This window comes from Camelus dromedarius, chromosome 1 (genome assembly GCF_036321535.1).
Source record: "Camelus dromedarius isolate mCamDro1 chromosome 1, mCamDro1.pat, whole genome shotgun sequence".
NCBI classification, from domain to species: domain Eukaryota; kingdom Metazoa; phylum Chordata; class Mammalia; order Artiodactyla; family Camelidae; genus Camelus; species Camelus dromedarius.
In genome coordinates this window covers 71,844,235-71,866,578 of record NC_087436.1, presented here as the reverse complement: position 1 = coordinate 71,866,578, position 22,344 = coordinate 71,844,235, and the positions used below count along the sequence as shown (strand labels likewise).

Genomic DNA, 22,344 nt, shown 5'->3' with positions numbered 1-22,344 from the left:
ATGGCTAGCAATACAAGAAAAAAAGTCACTCCTAGATCCTGACATAATCTTTTTGGCCTAGCTTGGGTCATGTGTCCATTCCTGAAGCAGCAACATCTTCTAAAGAAGATTTCTTTGTTCAAGCCTGGGTCATGTACTTTCCACTCCATTTAGGAGGTGGACTAGGAGGGGTCATTCCCACCTAAGCCTCATGGAATGGTTTCCCAAAGAAAGAGTGTTCTTATTGCCAAAACGGTAAAGTGGGAGAGAGGGAAGGGAAAGGATATTGGACATAAGAACTCCAGATTAGTACCTTGAAACTACTTTTCTCACTCCATCCTTGCTGCCGTTACCCTAGTCCAGGCTATTATCTTGGACTTCAGAGCAGCCTCCTAATTTGATCTCCTAGCTCTCTTCTCCTGTCTCCCCATGCAACAACTAGGCTAATCTTTCGGAAGTATAAATCATTATTTGACTTCTCTTTGCTCTTAGAATAAAGCCCAAACTTCTAACTTGGCCTGTAAGACTTTGTGTGGCTAATTCTTCTTAATGTTCTAGCTTTGTTTTATATTGCTTTCAGTATATTCATTATCTTTTAGTCACACTGACCTTTTCTTAGAATATGCAGATTTTCTCACTTGGGATCTGTTTACTTTCTTTCTAGGGTGTTCTTCCCCTGGTTCTTCGTTTCTTCTCATCCTTTAGGTTTCAACTTAGATATTCTTCTCTGTACAGGTTGTTGGAAGAAACTTTCCTCTCCTACTCCTCTCTCCTTCTCCACCTTCCCTTTCAGTTTTCTGCCCGTAACTGGGTGGGTTTAACTGGGGTGAGGGATAGAAGGCCCTGTTGGTCTTTGACCAAGCTTTATTAGTATTAAGTACTTTAGTGGACTGTTATCTCTTTCTTACCATTTAGAAAGGGATTTGTGGGTGGTGGGAGTGGGAGAGTTTGAGTGTTTAACATCCCCAGATTCGTAACAGTTACGTTTATTCGTATCTCCACACCGATTTTAACTATTAGGTTACACCTTTTGAAATTGCTTTTTGTACATCAAAAGTCACCAAAAATCCGATTTATGGTTCAATTTAATATGTTAGCATGCTTTGGTGTCTTAGAAAGCAGTTCTCCTTCACTGATCTTCAGGAGTTTTGGATATTGTGTGTTTAACTTTTCAAATGGCTTTAGTAAACTGCTGTAAAATGCCTATTGGAATTATGATTGGAATACATTAAAATTTGAACTAGTTTGGGGAGAAATAAATGTATAATACTGAGCATCCCCATGTAGAAATATGGCATGCCTATATTTTTTCAGGCCCTTCATCTGTCTTTAATAAAATTTTACAGTTTTCATATAGGTCTTATACATTTCTTATGGAGTTTAGTCCAGATTATTCATAGTTGCTATTGCTCTCATGAATGGTATTTTTTTTATTCTTTTGTACTTTCTAATTTAGTTATTTCTGAAATATGGAAACCTATTGATTTTCATATTTCGATCTTGTGTATATGACCACTCAACTGAATTCTCATATATTGAGTCTATTTTCTGACTAAAATGTTATATTGACTCCAATAAATGATTGCCTTAATCTCTTCTTGTTCAATATTTACACCTCTTGTTTGCTTTTCTTCTCTTATTACATCAGTTTTGAACATTCCCAAAATGTTGAATAAAGTTGGTAATATAGGCTATCCTTATCTTTCCCTTGTTTTAGTGGGAGTACTGTTAGGTCAGTATTAAGTATAATACAAATATGCTGTATCTATTTAGTATATTTTTTTCTCTTACCCTGCTAAATATTATCAGAAATATATACTGAATTTTATCAAATGCTTTTTTGGCATCTGTTGAAAAGATTATTTCTTCCCCTTCTCCCCAATCTATTCATATAATGAATTGCAATAATAAATTTCCTAGTACTAAACTGTGTTTGGAATACTTACTGTGATGTAGTTTTCTTTTAATATACTGTTGGATTTGATTTCATTAACATTTTAATTTATATTTTTATGGAGATTACCTATTTCATATTAGATTTTCATATTTATTGGGAGAAACTATCATTTCCTTCTTACATCAATCTTACAAAGATTTGTGCTTTACAGATTTAATTTTTGTGCATCCTTTTTCCTTTTAATCTTACAGTTATATTTTTAACCATTTTTGCTATTGGTTGTTAGAAGTTTGATCAAAATGTTTTACTTGATTTCTTTGTAGTTTAGTAATTTTTTAAAGTGGCATAAGTAATTCAGTGTGTACTTCTTAATTTTTTTAATAATTAAAACAATTTAATTATGGCTAACAACACAAAAATTTTACCACTTTAATCATTTAAGTATACAGTTCAGTAGTGTTAAGTGTATTCACACTATTGTGTAACAGATCTCCAGGACTTTTTCATCTTGTAAAACAGAAATGCTATACTTATTAAACAACAACTTCCTGTTCCCCTTTCCCCCAACTCCTGGTAACCACTTAATGTTTCTATGAATTTAACTACTTTAGGTACTTCATATAAGTGGATTTATACAGTGTTTGTCTTTTTGTGACTGGCATATTTCACTTAGCATACATAATGTCCTTAAGAGTCATACATGTTATATCTTTTGGCAGGATTTCATTCTCCTTTAAGACTGAATATTCCATTGTATGTATATATCACATTTTGTTTTATCCATTCATCCATTGATGAACAGTTGGGTTGCTTCCACCTCTTGGCTATTGTGCCTCTTAATTTTTACACTCAGTTCATGTAATTCAAATTTATATTGGCTTATGGGAGAAGATAGGAACTTAATCTTATATTTCCAAGTAGTTAATCAGTTGATTTAGCTATTTCATAGTCTATCCTTTCCCACTATTTGAAGTGCTATTTCATATATTTAGACTGTAGAATAATAGACTGGATTATATCTGCTCAGTATATACATCTCTATATGTATTGCATTTGTATAACCTGCATGCCCATATACTAAAATTGGTTGTACTAAGCAGTTTCCTGTGCTGTTTGATAAGTAGCTAACGTCTGTAGGGTTTTATGGTTAACAAAGTAATTTCCATATTTTTCATTTAACGTAGTCAGTGGCGGCTTCTTTGTTTCCTTTATTCCCTCCCTCCCTCTCTTCCAAATCTCTACTAAAGAAGTAAAAATGCTTTCAGCACCAGCATCTATACCGTTTCTTATTGATGTATGATGTTGTTAGTCTTAACTAGTCTTTCTTTAGGCTTAAACACCTCCATACACTATTAGGGCAGGATCTACAAATTCTGTGAATGTGTTTTACTTCTCTTGCATTATCCTTCCAGTGTTCTTTAGCTTTGTTTCAATATTTTAAAAATATATTTTAACTCACAAGGCAATAGAAATAAAAGCAAAAATAAACAAAAAGGGCCTAATCAAACTTAGAAGTTTTTGCACAGCAAAGGAAACCATAAACAAAATGAAAAGACAGCCTGTGGACTGAGAAAATATTTGTCAACAATGTGACTGACAAGGGCTTAATTTCCAGAATATACAGATAGCTCATATAACTCAATAACTACAAGAACAACAACAACAAAAACCCAGAAAATGAAACAACACAATCAAAAAATGAGCAGAAGACCTAAATAGACATTTCATCACAGAAGACATACAGGTGGTCAATAGGCACATTAAAAGATGCTCAGTATTGCTAATTATCAGAGAAATGTAAATCAAAACTACAATGAAGTATCACATCACACCAGTCAGAATGGCCATGATGAAAAAGTCTATAAACAATAAATGCTGGAGAGGGTGTGGAGAAAAGGGAACCCTTCTACATTGTTGGTGGGTAAGTCATTTGGTGCAACCATAATGAAAAACAGTATAGAGATTCCTTAAAAAGCTAAAAATAGAGTTACCAAAGGATCCAGCAATCCCACTCCTTGGCATATATCTGGAGAAAATTCTAATTTGAAAAGATACATATATCCCAATGTTTATATATGTATTTCTATAACTGAATCACTATGCTGTATACCAGAAACTAATACAACATTGTAAATCAACTATACTTCAATCAAACAAATATATATATATATATTACAAGTAAACCAGGAGTAATTTAATACTTACGCAGTTGCTATTCAGAAAATGCTAAAATAGAAGAGCTGCTATATGACTTGAGATAAGTTTTCATTCTACTAAGGGAACAATACATCTTTTAAATCAAATTTATGTTAAAGTATGTAGCAAAGTTACTAAACTGTGACTGGTGTTTGTTTAATGCTGGAGGAGTCTTAAAGGGAGACTGCATTATCTTTTTCCTGTTTTTATTAAATCATATAGTGAATGTAAATTGTAAAAATTTAAACAGTAGAAGATAAGTTATGAGTTGGAAATTTCCCTTTTATATCCCAATTTATAAATTTTAAATGTATATAATTTCATAACTTTATGCATTTGCACGCATATATCCACGTGTACTTTTTTGTAAACAAATTTTTGTTTTGCATGAATAGTCATTATAAAAATATTCTGTAAATTTCTTTTTAAAGTTAATATTTTATTATAGACTCTTCCTGTATAAATATATATGTTGTTTATTTTATTTCTTTTAGTGGCTGTGGAGTAATCCCTTGTCAGGTATCATGACTTCCCTGGTTTGATTGTTTATAGACAGTATTTTGGTTGTGCCCAGTGTTCTTCCATTACAAACAGTACTGCCATAGACTCTTTTTGATATTTATCTGTGTGTATTTCTGTATTTTGGTAGGATATACACCGGTGATGAAAGTGCTAGACTAAAAGTACATGGGTCTTTTCTAACTCCCATTTTATTATGTGTATGAATGCCGTACTTTTTAAACTATGATGATTTTTGTAGTATTTTAGTATGTTTTAAAATGTGCTATGTCAAATGTCAGCTTTCAAGCCCCATTAATACCTATTTTCTGTTACGTCACTCTCTGTTGACTGATTTATCCATTAAGAGTCAGTAAAGTATCACCTCTTCCCTGAAGGTATTCATAACAGTTAGCACATTGGGTAATTATAACCTCAACAACTAATATTTTAATGAGTTCTTAATGATATGCCATGCACAGTTCTATTTGCTTTGTGTATAGTATCTCATTTAGCCCTCACAACAACTCTAAGAGTTAGATAATACTATGATCCACATTTTATGGTTAAAAAAAACCAAGGAAAAGAATAACTTGCTCAGAGTCACTGTAAATGATGGAAATGGAATATAAACGTGGGCAGTCTGCTTTTTTAACTCCTATAGTTCACTGCCTCCCTACTGCTCTTTTATGGTCTCTCCTAGTAATTGCTCAAGAAATGTTTTGTATAAATTGTAAAGCTTACTACCTTATTTCATCTGGCGTCTAGGTCCTCTTTACAGGTCTGTGTGAATGACATCTCTTTCTAATTTATGACCTACCCCTGGATCATTATACATAAGTAGTAATAGTCTTGGTATGTTTAAGAGTTGATTAGAACACCAGATTATAAGACTGTTTCTCCCCATCCTCTCCCCCCCAAAAAAGACTTTATTGGAGTATAGTTAGTTAGCGTTGCTCTGTTCTGTTAAATTTTGTTGTTTCTCTAACTCCCTCTTGGGAAAATTCAGGTGATTGATCTTGAGATGGATTTCGTAAGTTGTGAGTGAATACTGTACTATCCTTCACCTTTTCTGGCACATCAAATCAACACGCATACCTTGTAAATGACTTCTTTTTTATAGTAAGTTTTCAAAACGTAAAGTGAGAAGAATGCTGTCTTAGACCCTACTACATCTCTTAATTCATACTGTCAAGTAAATGTGATATGCAAGCTGAATCTCTCAGTCTCACACCAAAGGGACATCACAATACTTTCTTCTTTTGTTGGGGGTCAGATGCGATAATTACGTGAAAACATTTGTGAACTATAGCAGTCTCCATATTAGTGTTTAAAACTGAAGTTTGAGGAAGAACAGATTACTTTGTGAAAATGGCGTTACTGACTAGTAATATCTTTGCTGTTTTTAAAAAACACAATTTAAAATCTGTAATTTAGAAGAGTCTGACTTTTATTTTCCTTCCTAATTCCATTTAATTTGATTATTTTATTGAATTCATAGATTGCCATTAAAACTCTTTGGCTGTAATTGTGTATGTGGGTTAATTTATTTTAGGTGGAGCCAGTGTTAGCATAGGAAGTAGAATTCTATAATGAAGATGCCATAAATGAAAGTTATGTGGGCTAGATCCTCTTTTAGGATTACATTTTGGATTTATTAGATTTTTAGTATTTAAATAGAATATATTCTTAAATTTCCCCATAGTTTAAAAATATTTGCTCCTTAATCATATTGTTAATAAAGAGGGAGAGATAAGAGTAATGGGAAATGCAGTATGCTTTTCTTACTCTTTTATCTCCTTTTGTGGGAATGATGAAGCAAATCATAATTCTGTGACTTCTCTGCTGTGAGCTTAGCAGGTGATTCAGTGGTTCTAGATAAAATGGTAAAGTATCAAAGCAAAGATTTGACCATGCTGTTCTCTAAATCTCAGAACCTTTAAAACATGCTTAATTGGCTTTGTGGATTATTCTTTCACTTATACCTTTCCTTCCTTTCTTTTTTCACTCTACCCAATATTACCACTGTAAAGTCTCAGATCCTCTCCACTATTTGACCCAGCTTTCTGGCTTCAACTCAAACTTTTGTACTGAGTTCTCTTGGCCAGATCCTAGTTCTGGGATATGTTTTAAGTTGTTAATGTGCCTTAGTATGTGGGAGATCTTTTCATATGTAGAAATTCTTACCTACTTTAGTCTTACCACCAGATCCTCTTATCTTGTATGCTAAGACATAAAAAACATGAGCTTGGTGTTGCAGCTTTTTGTCTTCCGTGCATGAGCAACTTCATTTTGTTTCCCATGTAGCCCAGAACAGAATAATAGCAAAAGGATCCATTCATTAGCTTAGACAGCCTTGAATGTTAAGCCTTGAACATCTTAAACACTAATGTCCTCCTGACCTCACTACTAGAAGTAGAAATTTCTCTGAAAATCTTAATCAAAGGGCAATTAGGAAGAAGCGTCAGATTCCAATTTCATTAAACTCCAGGCATGTAAATACTTGGCAATTTCTTTGCTTGATGTAAAATTACATTCCATTATGAAATAACCCACTGTATTTGTATTTCTTTTCTAATATTTCTCCTGGGAAAAAAACACATGGAAAGAATTTAAAGTCAAGTTAGGAAACTTGCTTTTGAATCCTGCTTTAACACTATGTGACTTTGGGAAGGTTACTACTTAACCTCACTTTCTTCATCCGTGTTGAAGCTAATAATTCTTTCTAACAGTTTTTCTAAAATATGAAGATAGCTTGTTTATCTAGCACACTGTCTTATATGTTGGAGCTATTCATTACTTAGTTTTTTGGGTATTTAATTGTTACATGTAATTCTTGAATGAAGTTGTCATTGTTCTTTTTCAGTCAGGAGCAGTTTTCTTTACCTTTCTTAGGTCATGGATTTTAGTTAGATTCTGATGAAATCTATGGACCTGTTCTTCCCCCCAATGTACTTAAATATATACGTACAGCATTTTGCAGATTGTTTCAGGAGGATCATAGGGTTTTTGAGGCATAGGTCAATGAACCATGGATTATTTTATTTACCTTGGGTGAAGAGTACTGGATTTCATCTTTTATCTGTTGAGAAGTTCAGTGCCCTTCTGTCCTTTTTATCACCTGTAAAGTTAAAAAGTAAACAACCCCTTCCATAACTCTACGCAAATAATCACACCAAAGCTAAAGAAATTTTCTTCCAAAGGTTGCCACTATATAATCAGAGAGTTTTCTTTGGATAAATAATAGATTAGAACATTTTAAATCACTACCAGCCTTTCCCCCCTTATTCTTTTTGAAACCATTGAAATCTTGACTCAGAGAAAAAATGTGTTAAGAGATAATTGGTTTTTATATCTGCTTTTTCTTCCCCTAAAGGTATGAAGGATATCTTACAGAACGATAAGATGTGCTTAATAAAGTTTACAGCTGTTTCCTCATTATATGTTTAACACCAAACTATAAAGCTTTAATTTTATTCCTTGAGGCTTATTTTACAGTTATTACCTTAACTTTTCTTCTAAATATGGTGGAGTGAGTACATTCCTTTAACTTCCTTCCCTTCCCAGTATCCCACTTACATTGTTTAAAGGTTGAATTAAGTCAGTTTTGAAAAGCAGGAACAGATGTTATTACATTGATCAAAATACGTTAAAGAGGAGCAGAAGGACCTCATTAATTCTGTAACTTTATGTGTGCTTGGATATGTGTAGGAAAAATGGAAAAAAGCTCCAGCTTTAGGCATGGATAAGCCCAGATTTGAGTAATATCATCAGTGCTGGTTTTCTTTTCAACATTTTAGTCTCTCTTGTCCTCTGTATTAGTTTTATTTTCAGCCAGGCAAATTTGGCTGCCAAAGGAGATAGGGATGGGATATTCTAGCCAGACCTGGGTCCTGTGGCCACCCCAGTGGTGGCTGGGAAGACTCACCTCCACCCAAAACACATGGAATATTTTCCCTGCAGACAAGAGGGATTATGTTACTAGAAAAAGGGGGTGGGGAAAAAGCATGTTGAGCAGTAAAATTACAGTTCACAGTCCACTACAGGTACCATCAGAGGACCAGGAATTTTGAAGAAGATAAAAATTCACGGGATCGGATTGACAGCAAAATCTCAGAGGAAACTGTAACTCAAGATACCAGAGGTAAGCTCAGGTTTTCCTAGGGGAACTTGAGAAAGGCTCCAAGGTTGGAGCCAACAAATACAAAGAACAGTTGTGGGCAATGGGATAATAATCAAGCATTTTTTAAAGAATAATTTTTCAAAATGCTAGGTTAGTTCGCCTCCTTCCTGCCCTTTCTCCAGTCTAAACAGCTCTGGTAGCAGTTGTGCCTGCCCTCAGGCCTGAAGTCTAAGAACTGTTCTCTTCTAAGAAAGTAGACTAGCAGTTCAGTGGGACATCTGTGGTGTTGAAACCTGAGAGACGCAGAGGCACTGGAGCATTCCTCTTCAGAGAAAAGCCGTTGGTGGATCCTAGCAAGCTTGACTTCTGTATAGGTACCTTTCTGGGATGCCTGCTTATCTATATTGCCTGCCTGTTTAAATATTACTACTCTCCCATTTAAGGGAAAAGCCACTTTGGAAAACAATCCCGAACAACCTCAAAGAAAACCCATAATTGTTCCCTGTACTCTCTAAAGTAATCTTTTGTTTGCAAGTATGAACAGATGGAGATAATCAGACAAGTGAGGAGAATGAAGATGGAAGAGGATTAAAATGAATAAAAGAACAACTGACCTCAGATATAATTCAGAAGAAAACTTCAAAGAAAAACTGTAATATGTATTTTACTAAGATTTAACAACAAGTTATAATGATTAATCATAGTTTCACTGAAAAGGGGGCAGAGAAACAGAAAAGATTTTGAAAATTATGAAGAAAAATTTTAATGGCTGGGTTAAATAACAGTTTAGCCTGAATCAAGACTTAGTTGTTGATTTGGAACTAAAGAGGAGGAGCTCTGTGCATATGAAGAAGAAAAAAAAAAAAAGATCTGGAAAAATTGAGAGAAAAAGAGATGTGGAAAATACATCACAAAGTTTTACATCCGTAAATGTGAATTCTAGAAGTACAGAACAGGAAAGTGGGAAGCAGAAAACTATTGAAGAAATAATTGAAGAAAATTTCATGTGTCGGAGAAAGGTAATGAATTTCACATTGAAAGAACCCATCTAGTACCATGCAGGATGAATGGAAAAAGATCAATCTACATCTAGACACATCTGGTAAAAGTTCAGAACTCTGAGCATAAAAAGAAAATCCTCCATTACTGCCAGAGAGAGGGAATAAAAAATGGAAAATCAAATAACTGACTCTGCAAGCAGCCATGCTGAGTGCTTGAAGACAGTGAAGCAGTGTTTTCACCATTTGGGGGAGAATAGATTTGGGCCTAATTTTTTTATACTTAACCATACTCTTTATCAAATGAGGATGAGTACATTTTTACGCTTAGAAAAACTATGTACCTTATATGAAAATATTTAAGATACTATAGTGCAATGAAAAATGCAGTCCAAGATAGAGGATATAGTGGTAGGTCAATGTCAGGGGAAGGAAACTAATAGCTACAGAGGCAGTCTGGTCCTTCAAAAAAAAACTAAAGAAAACTAGAAGAAAATTCAAGAATGTCATTACTCTAAGCATACATGGACAGTTCTGTTTAAACCAATAATGTCCAAATGATATAAAATTACATTTCCTTCAGTGGTTAGTATTTACATAGTCTTGTTATAAATGCACTTAATTAATTTTTAGTTTTTAGAATCAACCTAAAAGATATATAAAATAAACATAATTATATTTATGAAGTAGTTAAGGAGTATAGTTACAAACTTTTATAATGTAAAAATAATACAGCCTATAAAATTAGGAGTAGAAAACAATGAAGCAAGTGTTCATTTTTCAATGCTAAGTCCATAGATAGCACATAAATTGATAAATCAAGCAACAGAAGTAAAGTGACATTGGAAGTTAAGCTGGTAACCACATTAGATGTTTGTTAATGTAACAATGTATTGCCATTTTGACGCAGGCGAGTAACAAAAAAGACTTATTGTTCATCTCTTGCCTTTGTGGCCTTTGAACTTTTTAAAAAACCCGCTTTCATGCGTTGCATTTATAATGTTAAAAAGATTGCAGATGTGCTGCATTTACCTACTAAGGTAATAAAGTTTACTTATAAATTGACATTCCAGGGTCACATGAATTTTAGAAACTATGTGAGGTAGAAATAGGGGGACACATGAGAATTAACTCCTGGAAATTGGAAAGTTGCATAGAATACAAATGTGAATATTTTAATGTAGGATGCATAATTATTGACTGGCATACGCTCTTTATTTTGTATGTAAATTCCTGAATCCTTTCTGTGATTCTTTTTTAAAAAAATGTTTATCATTAAAAATTCGGGTGTATGGGAAAATTCTGAGTTCTTCCCGCTAGTGCCTCTAAATAAGATGACATTTTCTCTTACGTACTGGGATTACCTACTGGTTTGTCCATAAGAAAGTCATGTGATCAAGAAGAGCCACAGCTACTGGAGGCAGGGTATATCTTCTGGAATAAGGAAGATGGACATAGAAATGGCCTTTTTTAAAGCCTTCTAAACATGGAACTCATATTATGTCCCTAGCTGGACAATATATGTTGAATGAAAGAAGTTTTATTTTGATGCCACTTCAACTTAAAAATAGGCTAGCATCCTGTTTCTACTGTACATAGGTAAAATGTTTTTTGCTTAGCTTAGCTTTAGGAGTGTAGCATCATAAACATTTTTTGGGAAGCAGATTTCAAATTGTATGTTTTTCAGATTTGATTTTAAAAATCATAAAATCTTGTGCTATTTTATGACTTTAAATATTAAAAGTGTAAGCTGCAAAAGATGCTAAGACCTAGGTACTTTACCTATAATGATTCTGCTTAAATTATACATAGTATTCTAAGCAAGCTGGAATGTTAAAAACAAAAAAACAAAAAACAAGTTTTACAAATGTATACCCTTAAAATAACAAAGCACTTGACTGGAAATTGTGGAATTGGTATAAGAGGGAAGTGGTTTACTTGAACATACAAAAACAAGTATTAAGTATAAAATTATATCTGGCAGTTAATCGTGCTTTTAAACATTTTGTAAGTGATTAGTTTTTCAGTGCCTACTCTTGAAACAATATTAACTACCTTTACTGAGACATTGGTATGTATGTTCTTGAAGAGGATGAGAATTGTTAAGTAATTCTAAAATTAGTTGGCTCTTAAGAAATTTGTGAGGGAGCTGTTGAAAGATATGAATATGGGTTAAATTTGATATCCTAAAACATACTAGTGATTTCATAAAACATACTAGTATTTATCTATTACACACATGAAAAGTTTATATTAACTTCTGTTTTCTTATATTGTGTTGGCTTTTGTTGGAGATTTGATAGTAAAACTGGATATCTGAAATTTGTGGAGGAAGTTGAAAGTAATGGTAATATTGCTGTGTTGTGAAACATCCTTATGATGACCAAAGAGTCACAGTTACATTGAATGAAATCAGTATTTCTTTATGTGTGTGTGTGTTATGAGGGTTGTGTTGGAATCCTATCTATATTTGAAACGTCACAGTTATGCTCTGAGATTCTCCTTTTGTGACAGCCCCTGAAGATCCTCTATCTCTGGTCAGGCTCAAGTTAGTGGAAAAGGGAATGGTGCTCCAAGTTTGGGAGGTGAATGTTCTCTAAAAACAATAAATATCTTATCAATTTTATATGCATAGAAACTATTGTGAGACACTTTTGCAATTTTTGACCTAGCCTTTTGAGGATATAGACAATTAATGTAGTACATTTCTTAGGAGATGGAACTATGGGTCAGAAAAAGTACTTGCAGTAATTGCTTGCAGGCAAAGAATCCAAGATTTATCATGAATAGATTAGGCTAGAAATAGTAGACATTATGAGAAACCAGACTGATTGGAGCTTGTTGTCTGCAATTCCAGACCATCAGGCAACCATAGAAGGAGTTGAGATTGCATGGTTACTTGGGTGGTTTTTACATCCTGATTATTTCCCATGCCTTTGATACTATCTTAAATGAGTTACCTGGAGCTGTTTCTTAAGTCTCCTAGAGTAGGACAGTTGTCCTTCAGGAGGGTGGTAGAAATTGATGACTCAAAAAAATTGGCTTTGGACTTAAGTTTTCTCTTATAATTGTATTTTTTCCCCCAGCCTTTCTACTCTCCCCACCTCTTTGGTGGGTAGTGGGGGGGTTGGTGTGGGTGTAGGGGGTGTATTTCTTTTTGTTGGTAGATACTTGTTGCTTTGGAGCAGAAGACAGGTAATGGTTGCTGACCAAATTGAGAGTGCCATTCTATCAGTTTCTTTAGCCTATTAAAAAAAAAAACATTGAAATACATTATTTCTATTATATATGTACTTGTTTTTATTTTTATTTGAAGTGTTGTACAAATTTGGGAGGTGAGTGTTCTCTAAAAACAATAAATATCTAATCAATTTTATATACATAGAGCCTTTTGGGAATACTAGAAAAGAATGAATTCATGGTGTGACCCATCATGGGTAGAGACAACAAATGGAAGTGTCCAATAGACACAACTGTTATTAGAGATGTGAAAGGAGGGAAAGCTTTTTTACCTTGCTTAGTGTATTACTTATATTTGTATTCAGTTTTACCCATAGGACACATTGGACGAAATACTTGTTCAAATATAATAATACTTTTTGTACTGTTCTAAGTGGAGTTTGGGGTTTTATTCATTAGTTGGATTAAAGAAAAATGGAAAGGAACTACATATCAGAGGAGATGAAAAAATCATTGAGGATTTTGATTTTAAACTTTGTCAAGAATCAGGATCAAGTTTTTCCAGATTATAGACTCTTGAAGGTAGACTAACTTTGTCATTCTATATCCATTGTGTAGTATAAAGCTTGTCACCTAGTAAGCACTCAGTAAATATTTATATAAATGAATGATCAAAATGCTAAGTATGATCTTTCAAAAAAGAAGTTTATTAGGGCTTTTTATAATATTAGCCTTGAGAAAATTTATTTAACCAATAAATACCCTCCCTCACATTTAGAATTCACCTCTGGATGGCCTTTGATTTTATTTATGAAGTTAACAATTTTATACATCCTTACTTAATCCTTTGTTACCTGAGCCTTTTTGGTTTTCCTGTACATAGCTGGAAGCCTGTCCAAACAGTTAACATTTATTTTGGAGGTTCTGGTGAAGGTTTAATCATTCTTATTTTTAAATATTATCAAAATCAGACCTGAAATGTATGCCAAGAAGCTGAGATAGAAGCTCTTGAGTGCTCTTTGTCTTAACAAAAGCTGCTTATATGTGGCCCTATCTTCTTCTTAGTCTGCATTCCATTTTTTTTCAATAATGATGGAAGAATTTAGAATTTTATACTTTATAAACAAGTTTATACTCTATGTAGCACAGGGAACTATATTCAATATCTTGTAGTAACCTACAATGAAAATGAATATATGTATGTATATATATGACTGAACTATTATGCAGTATGCCAGAAATTGACACATTGTAAACAGATTATACTTCAATTAAAAAAAAATGAATTTTATGCTTTAAAAAGGAAAAGTTTGAAATAAATGTAGAAGGCAAACAAATACATACTCAAAAGTATTTTATTGATTTAGATTAGTGAGTATATACCCAAAGAATTCTGGATCTTAAAATACTAAATTCTGACAGAAACGTCACAGTTTACTAACTTAAAGAATCCAGTAAGCTTAGATGGAAATCCATATTTAGCAGAAGTAGATTTTTTAAAAGGGTGGATTATTTGACTCTCCATTCTTCTCTCTTCTTTAATTGCATGCATATAGATAGAATCTGCATTGTGGCTTTTTTTTTTTTTTTTTTTAGGTAAATAAGTTCTTTATCCATCAGGGAATGAATGTGATTTTTTTGATAAGGAGGCAGAAGTTATATAAGAGGAGGTGTAACTCTCTTTGAAATTCCTTGAAAAGTGGAAATGATGAAGGGGGTAAGAATAAAGCTAGATACATGTTTTGAAACTGATAATGATTTCTGATCTGGGTTTTTTTAGATAGACTTTGTATTATTAATACTTTTTATTTGCAGGGAAGCAGGTAGTCTCATTCACTGTCAGGGTATTAATTCAATTTTAGAGGGCAGTTTGGTAACAAAGTTTTAAATGCATATACCCTTCAAGAAATGTACCATACAGTTCTATCCAGGCATGTGCAGATGGTATGTGCCCCTTAATTAGGCATTTTCCTTGCAGCATTATGAAATACTGAAGCAACACAAATGTCCATGAAAAGGGAATTAATGACTGAATAAATCGTCGTACAGTTTTTTAGTGAAAATTTGAGCAACTATCAAAATCAGAGAGAGGTACACATACTAATCTGAAATAATTATCATGGAGTATTAAATTTAAAAAATAGGGACGCAGAAAAGTATGTACGATATACTTCCATTTGTATTAATATGTGTAGGTTATTTCTGGAAGAATGCCCTAACTAGTTGTGCCTTTTAGGGGTTTGTGAGAGATAGGTTTACTTTTCCCTGTATTCTCTTTTATACATGAGTGTTTTTTCCATGTATATGTATTATAGATAAAAACCATAGTTGGGAAAAAAAAAAGTAACCTATGATGGTAATGAAAGGAATATTACTGTGCTACATTAAACATATATCTAGAACCCTCAGTCATATTATGGCATGATTGGTTTAGGAGAAATATAAGGTAAATTCATGGGGATAGTGTTATTTTAATAACATATAAAGGCTATCAGAAATTTGACCAGATTGTGTTAGCCTTTTAATTTAAATTCTGTTTAACTCTTTAATATCTGTATCTCATTTATGTATCTCATTTGGTCCAGGGTATTTCACGCTTCTGCTAAAATTTAACTTACAAAGTAGAAAAGAGAAAAATAGACATATTATAATGACTGCATTTCATGCTTTTTGAGACAAGAAATTGTTTCATATTTTGTTTTTCTAGTAGTTTGTTTTTATGTAGGTGGGTGAAATAATTAAATTTATGCTGCAGCCAGTTATTTCTCCTTGTTTTGTTTGAAAATGTTGGTTTTGAAAAATCTTGCCCTTCCCTAAGTAGAAAAAAAAAATTGATGGGAATGGAACTTCTTTACAAGGAATATTTGATTGAAAATAAAAGTTTTATTTGGGAGAATAAACATCAACAAAACTTTAAATCATACAAAATAGGATTTCTTGTTTGTCAACATATTTCTTTGTATGTGTGTTTGTTTGGTTTTCTTGTTCCTTGTTCAGAGAAATCAGTGCTGGTCCTAAATAAAATTGTAAATTTTAGAAGATTCCTTCATCTATTCTTGGCAGTTATTGAGCTTCTTCTGTCCTTCCCCACCACCCCTTTTTTATGGGAGGCTTTTCTCTTCACTTTGGACATTTGAATCTTCTTATTTTAATAAGTATTTTCTTTATGATTTAAGTTACCTACATGTGTTGGTTTACATTTGTTTGCATAGTTAGTGCATTAATTACTGTTTACACTTTAATGCTTTGCCATTGGCAAAAAAAAAAAATTGAAATCCATTTTAGGCAAATGGGAAAATAGGGTTTTTTGCCTAGAAATTGAGGTTGAACTAGAAAGAAGGTGACTTAATTTTTGGATGTAGGGTCTTATGGCAGGTGTATATGAATCTTCTTTCACCCTTTTACCCAGAATATCGTATGCTGTGGTGTAGATCATCATATTAACAAAAGAACCAGAATATAAAATTAGAAGGAAATAATTATTTTACTGTATAACAGAGAATTATAGAAATTCTCAAATGTAGATTCTGTTTATATTTAATATTTTTAATATCTTATTTAAGTGACCTAAAGATAATAGTCACAAAAGAAATGTTTTTGTCATCGGAAATAATTCCTAGTGGTAGCAATAATAAGGGGTTAGGATGCATAACTGGGTATCAGATGATTCCTTTATTCATGCATTTGTTGTTTAATCAACAAATACTTAAGTACATGCTCTGTGTCGAAGACTCTGCTGGTCCTGGGTATACATTGGCAAAAGAACTGTTGCCTGCTTTCATCAACTTTGTGATTCGTAAGGAAGAGACATGATAAATGGTATATAACCATTTATAATTCCGCAAGAAAGCCATAATCACATAGTTATTAGTGAAAACAGTAAATGTCAGAAAGTAGAAGCACCGTGTAATCGTAGAACGAGGGAAGGAGAGAGTGAATGATTTGATTGACTTGAACCTTGGTGGCCTGATATCTTGTCAAAGTTAGAAAGTCTATTCTTGATTTATGAGACTAAAGAATACTTCAACGTATGAGATACCTATCTTTACTTGCTTATGTTGGAAAAAGTTTTGAGAAAGAGAAACATTGTTGATGACTTCTCTTAATCTAAAGAAGAAACAATTTATTTGGAGCTGGAAGTCAGAAAACAGTAAGAGCAGGTTTGCTAATTCTTCATAAGCTGTGTCGTAACAATGGACATTGTTTTGTTTGAGAAGCCTCCAAATGCCAGACATACCCATACATAAATGTAAGCATTGCATATGGACTGAGGGGAGAGGTTATTTTTAATATCATTTGTTTTCCATTAATTTCACACATCCTTTGGAGTCAGACTATATGAGTTTGAATGCCATCTACGCTATATAACTCTGTGTACAGTCTGAGACTTGATTTCCTCATCTGTAAAATGAGGATTATATCACCTGAAGGAAGTATAGTATATGGTTCAGAGGACAGATTCAATTGGAGCTAAGTGCGTCAGTTCAAATCTTATCTCCTTAACTTAGTTTAGTGGGGAGTAAATTGGTTAAGTTGCTTAATCTCTCAGTACCTCAGTTTCCACGTGTGTGGAATGGAGATAATAAGAGTATCTAATAGTACCTTTCTTTTAGGATTATTGTGAAAAGTAAATGAGTTAATACATATAATGCACTTAAAATGGTCTATGGCATATAGTAAGCACAGTGTAATTATTAATGTTACTGTTTTTAATTGTCATCTAGGGTATTGTGAAGGTTAAATAACATGTTTATTTTAAAAATAACTCATATTGCCTGACACAGTAAGGATGTCTCCTACATATCAGAAACTGAGTAAAAGATACTTTATTTCATTTACTCTTCATATGAGCCTGTTAAGAAATTTTATGTGTCTTATTGACCATACCTACCTAGGACTGTTTTTGATACACAGTAGATAATCCATGTTGAATGAATGTTATCCCTTTTTACAGATATATAACCTAAGGCCCAAGAGAGTTACATCATCTTTTTCTACTAAAACATGGCATCACTTTGAGGAGACATTACTGAAAAGGCCATTCATAGTGTCACTTATCTGAGATTTAACCATATATGTTAATAATAACTCCCTCCTCTAATTTCTCCCTGTCTTTTCCCTTTCCTTTAAAAAAATTCATTTTCTTTAGTTAGGTTAGGAAAATTTAGACTAGAACTGTTCACCCTAGAGTTGTAATTAGATTGGGTAATCTGCACATTAGGGGATCACTTCAAATTCAGTTTGTATGGCACTCTTACCAGTACAGGGTTATTTTGTTAATACTGCAGAGCATAAAACATTGTTCCTTTCCCATTGCATTTTTTCCTATTCCAGATTACATAAGGAAATTTGACAAAGTGACAAATTTTACTAAACTAAGGATAAATTACACTAATAAATATAAAATTGGCTGTGTTGTCAGTCATGAGTTTATTTGCTATTTAATGATCCAGAAGCAATGTTTCTGAATTTCATTCACCTGAAATGTTACAGTCTCTTATAGTATTTATGATAAAGAGGAAAAAAGACCATTTCTTTGATTAGTAAATGAAGTTAAAGGCATTCCTAGAAAATGAATTTAACTGTGGTGTGTTATGGCTTGCTTCAGTGATTATAAGTCTGATGAATGTTATTGTCATTCTCTTAGATATTTCCAAACAGATTAGTTTATAGAAAACCAGTTTACTATTAAAAACAACTACATTGAATTATTATTTTTGACATCCTCAAGTCAACACCTGTAATGTATGTATTATATAATGCATATGCCTGAGGCAACAAATTCCTAATTTGGCATTACCTTGCCTCCTTCTTTGTGTATTTAATACAGCCATTAATCTCACTACAAGGCTTTACTAAGGATAAATTGCTACGTAACCCACTTCAACCTCTTTTGTTCAACCAGGGAGCCAGACGTGTTTAAATAGCTTTTTAAAAAATACATCATTATTTTTTTTTGAAATTTTAGGATTTTATAGTTTGAAGTGGTAAAATAGGAGACTTTATCTTTTTTGTCTGTTGAAATTACTTGACAGAAGTTTGCTTTGGAATAGAGCTTCTGTATCTTTAAAAAATACACAGTGAGTCACCCCCCTGCTCTTTTGGTAGATGCCTGGCTAGTGAACAGCTAAGCTGCTTTAGGCATGTAATAGAACATTCCATTTCCTGTTCCCTTGCTGACACAGAGGAGTGTTCCTGCTGGCAATGATCTAATCATAGTGCAGTAAGAAACATGGCAGTTTGATAAAACATGGTGGAGACAGCGGCTGAAATGGAAGCATATGTTCTAGAAGACATTCTTGAGGTAGGGCTAGGTTTGTAAATGAAATGAAAGTTGAAATCTGAACAAAGGAATCTTATCTGTCGGAATTATTTTACAGATGAATAGATTAGAGGAGAGAGCATAGAGAGGCAGAGCATAAAAGCAAGATACGGTCAGACCTTATTCCGTGTGAGAATGTGCCAGTCTGTTTCACATGATTACTGAACAAGTCTAGAATTATTTTGTTTAAACTTCATGTTTTGTAAATTGTAGATATATGTTTGATAGGAAATAAAGAAAGGGGGCCTCGGACTTAATAAAAAGCCTTGTGCTAGTGTTGACCTTTAGATTAACTCATTAGAAGGTGGGGTCTGCAAAGCAGCTTTGAGTATGTTTAGTATCTTGTGTCTTAGAATTCATTTACATATCTAAGCCCGAAACTCTGCTTGCAGTTAACTGTTAAAAACAGCTTGTTATTTTAGTTTCTCGGGTAAAATTAAGCATATATATCAGTCTAATTGCTTAATTTAGCTGGTACATTCTGATTCTAGGTTTTTTGTGTGACTTTATTACAAAATACATTATTAAATTAAAGATTAAAAGACTAAAATTTAAGGCACTAATGCTTGAGACTCACAAAAATCTACATTTTGAGTCATGAGAATTTTAAATTGTATTTTCTTTTTTTCCTGTTTGTGTTAGTTTTATAGAACCTATTTGAGTATAAATCAGTTCAAGGAAATACATGTCAAAGTGGAACTATAATTGGTTTTGGCCTTGGATGTAGTATACCATCAGACGTTTGTATTTATAGGTATAGATTTTTAAATCCTATTTTCTTATCTTTGGGGTTGTAGTGTTTTTCCCCCTCATTAAGGAAAAAACTGGCTAATTTTCATGATGGTTTCATTATGGTGAGTGGTATTTCTAATACTTAGACTGTTAAGATAACTTATTAAATATTTTACTACCTTCAGGAAGAGATTTTATTAGGGGAAGAGAGGGCTTGAGAGAATAAGCTGCAAAGGAAAGCTAGGCGGGGTTAACAGAAGAAAAAAGCCTATGCGCATTATAAATTGCTGCATGATCAATGAGCATTTTCTGGAGTCCCTCAGTGTGTGCTTGGAGCTGACATTGCAGCAAGTCTCATGGTTGTTCTGCAGAATGAAAACTGATTCCATTGTATTATCTAGCTCCTTGCAGACACCTGCCAACATACTCTTTTCTTCTCTCTTAAGATCTTATTGTCTGAGTAGAATTCTGTGGTTAATTTCCATTCTTTTCCTCTTTTTTGTTAAATTTTGATATTATTAGTGAGTTTCCTTAGAAATGGTATGGTGAATTATCTACTTAGAAATAGTGATACATACTTTAATCAAAGAACTTCATTAATTAGGAGTAGTCACATGACTATTTAGTGATTCAGATTAAACGAGTCTATAAAGTTGTAGTGGGACATTTTTGTTTGCTTTTTAAAAATTTTGCTTTAGATTTTAAAAGAAGTGTGCGTTATAGATTTAAGTAAATTTATTTGACATTTTCTTTGGTCACTTAAAATTTCAGCATATAACAGATTTTAGAAGTCTTATTTATTTTCTGGGGAGAACCCACTTGTACATAGTTTTGTGCCTTAAGTATAGGTTTTTCTAATGCTATCTTAAAATTTGGCTTTTCATTATTTCCACTAAAATGTTAAACTTGTTTAATATCATGTTAAGATTTTGTATTACCTAGTTTGTTCATAGTTACTAGTTAGTTACTAAGGTTATTGTACCTCTGTAATTTTAATTGTTCATCCTGATATTCAATTTGGTTCCTATATACCTGTCACATTAAACCATACTAAGTGAGTAATTTTCTCTTTATTAGTATTATTTGATTTAACTGAGTATTTGTCAGTTATTGGCAGACTAGAAGTGAAAATTTTCCAGGTGGTAATAAAATATACTTCTTTTCCAAAATTAAAAGTACTCACAATGACCAGGTGCTAACAATAACAGTTTAAAGAGGATAAACTCGCTAACTCTGAAGCTAAATGTACTGTTTTCTAAAGTACCTCATATTGCAAGTGAATAGATACATATTATACATTGAGCTTTCTAGAAAAAAATTTTAATGAGTTAGCTCCTTGTATAAATGTCCAGTAATGAATAATGAAATTCATCTATATACCACAGTGACAGTTTTATTACTGTGTCTAATATTGAGCTATTTGAAGTTTGTCACCATAATATTCATCTTTATGATTTTATTTATTGAATATCTGGAGTTTTATGTGAATTTGTTTATTTACATTAAACATTGGATTCTTTCTGTTTTTTCTGCCTTTGAATTTAACTTGGTTTTTTGAACGATACATTTTTTAAAGGTACTTTTATTTAAATCTTAATAAAAAGAAAATTAAAATCAGTATCATCAGTGAATTAGTGCAGCTCAATTCTAATAATGCTGTCATTTGCCTTTTAATTGGTGACTGTTTATGATATATACCTGTGTGTATTTAACCTAAATTTTTAGATGATAACCAACATCTTAATTAAAATATTGTAAGTTACTTAAACTTATAATAAAACGAAAAGACTGATACCAATTTATATGATTGCTTCTCAGTTATCCAGTAATGGTAATGGACTTAATAGAATAACTTGGTTATTTTAATTATCTGGATAATCCAGTCAGTAAAATCTTCTCCAAACCAAAGTAGTCAAAATGTTTCTTGTCCTTTTGCCCACCTTAACTAATGCTCAAGAAAATGGTCAAATACAGATGATAGAAAAGGCCTAGGAGCCTATATGAATATCTCTCTTTTTTTGTATTGCTTATGTTATTTTTGCTGAGACATAATTGTAATTTTAGAATTTTGATGTTCTTCCTCTAAGTTATATGTAATAATGGATCTTAGTACTTAGAAAGCTCAAAAAGAAGAAAAAGTCCTCCAAACTTTTTTTTGTATATTCCAAATTTGTGCAACCTAGTGCTGTTTATATATTTTTTATATGAAAATATGAAACATATGAGAAGCTGTTTCAGAAACTTAATTATTGTATATTCTAGTTTTATTATTTCTGCTTGAACTAGTTTTAGTTGTTTTCTGTAAGGATTGCTTTAGAAATGAGAAATTTTACAAATACTTCTCAAATACTTCTGTCTTTTAATTTTAATTAAATTAAACATTCTTTCTTCGCATATAGCATTTGATACATTTTTGCTT

The 22,344-nt window shown here is 32.6% G+C and overlaps 1 protein-coding gene across 8 annotated transcripts in view; it reads left to right on the top strand.

Moving 5' to 3' along the window:
* ANKRD17 (ankyrin repeat domain 17) overlaps positions 1–22,344 on the top strand; it is a 155,440-nt gene that overhangs the window by 12,828 nt on the left and 120,268 nt on the right. The window contains exon 1 of one of the 8 annotated variants that reach the window (XM_064485326.1): positions 18,582–19,175. The exons of the other annotated variants lie outside the window; for them this stretch is intronic. Coding sequence (XP_064341396.1) covers positions 19,122–19,175 — 54 coding nt within the window. The 5' untranslated portion in view covers positions 18,582–19,121. Of the gene's footprint in view, positions 1–18,581; positions 19,176–22,344 lie in introns of those variants that run through there. 8 annotated transcript variants of the gene reach the window in all.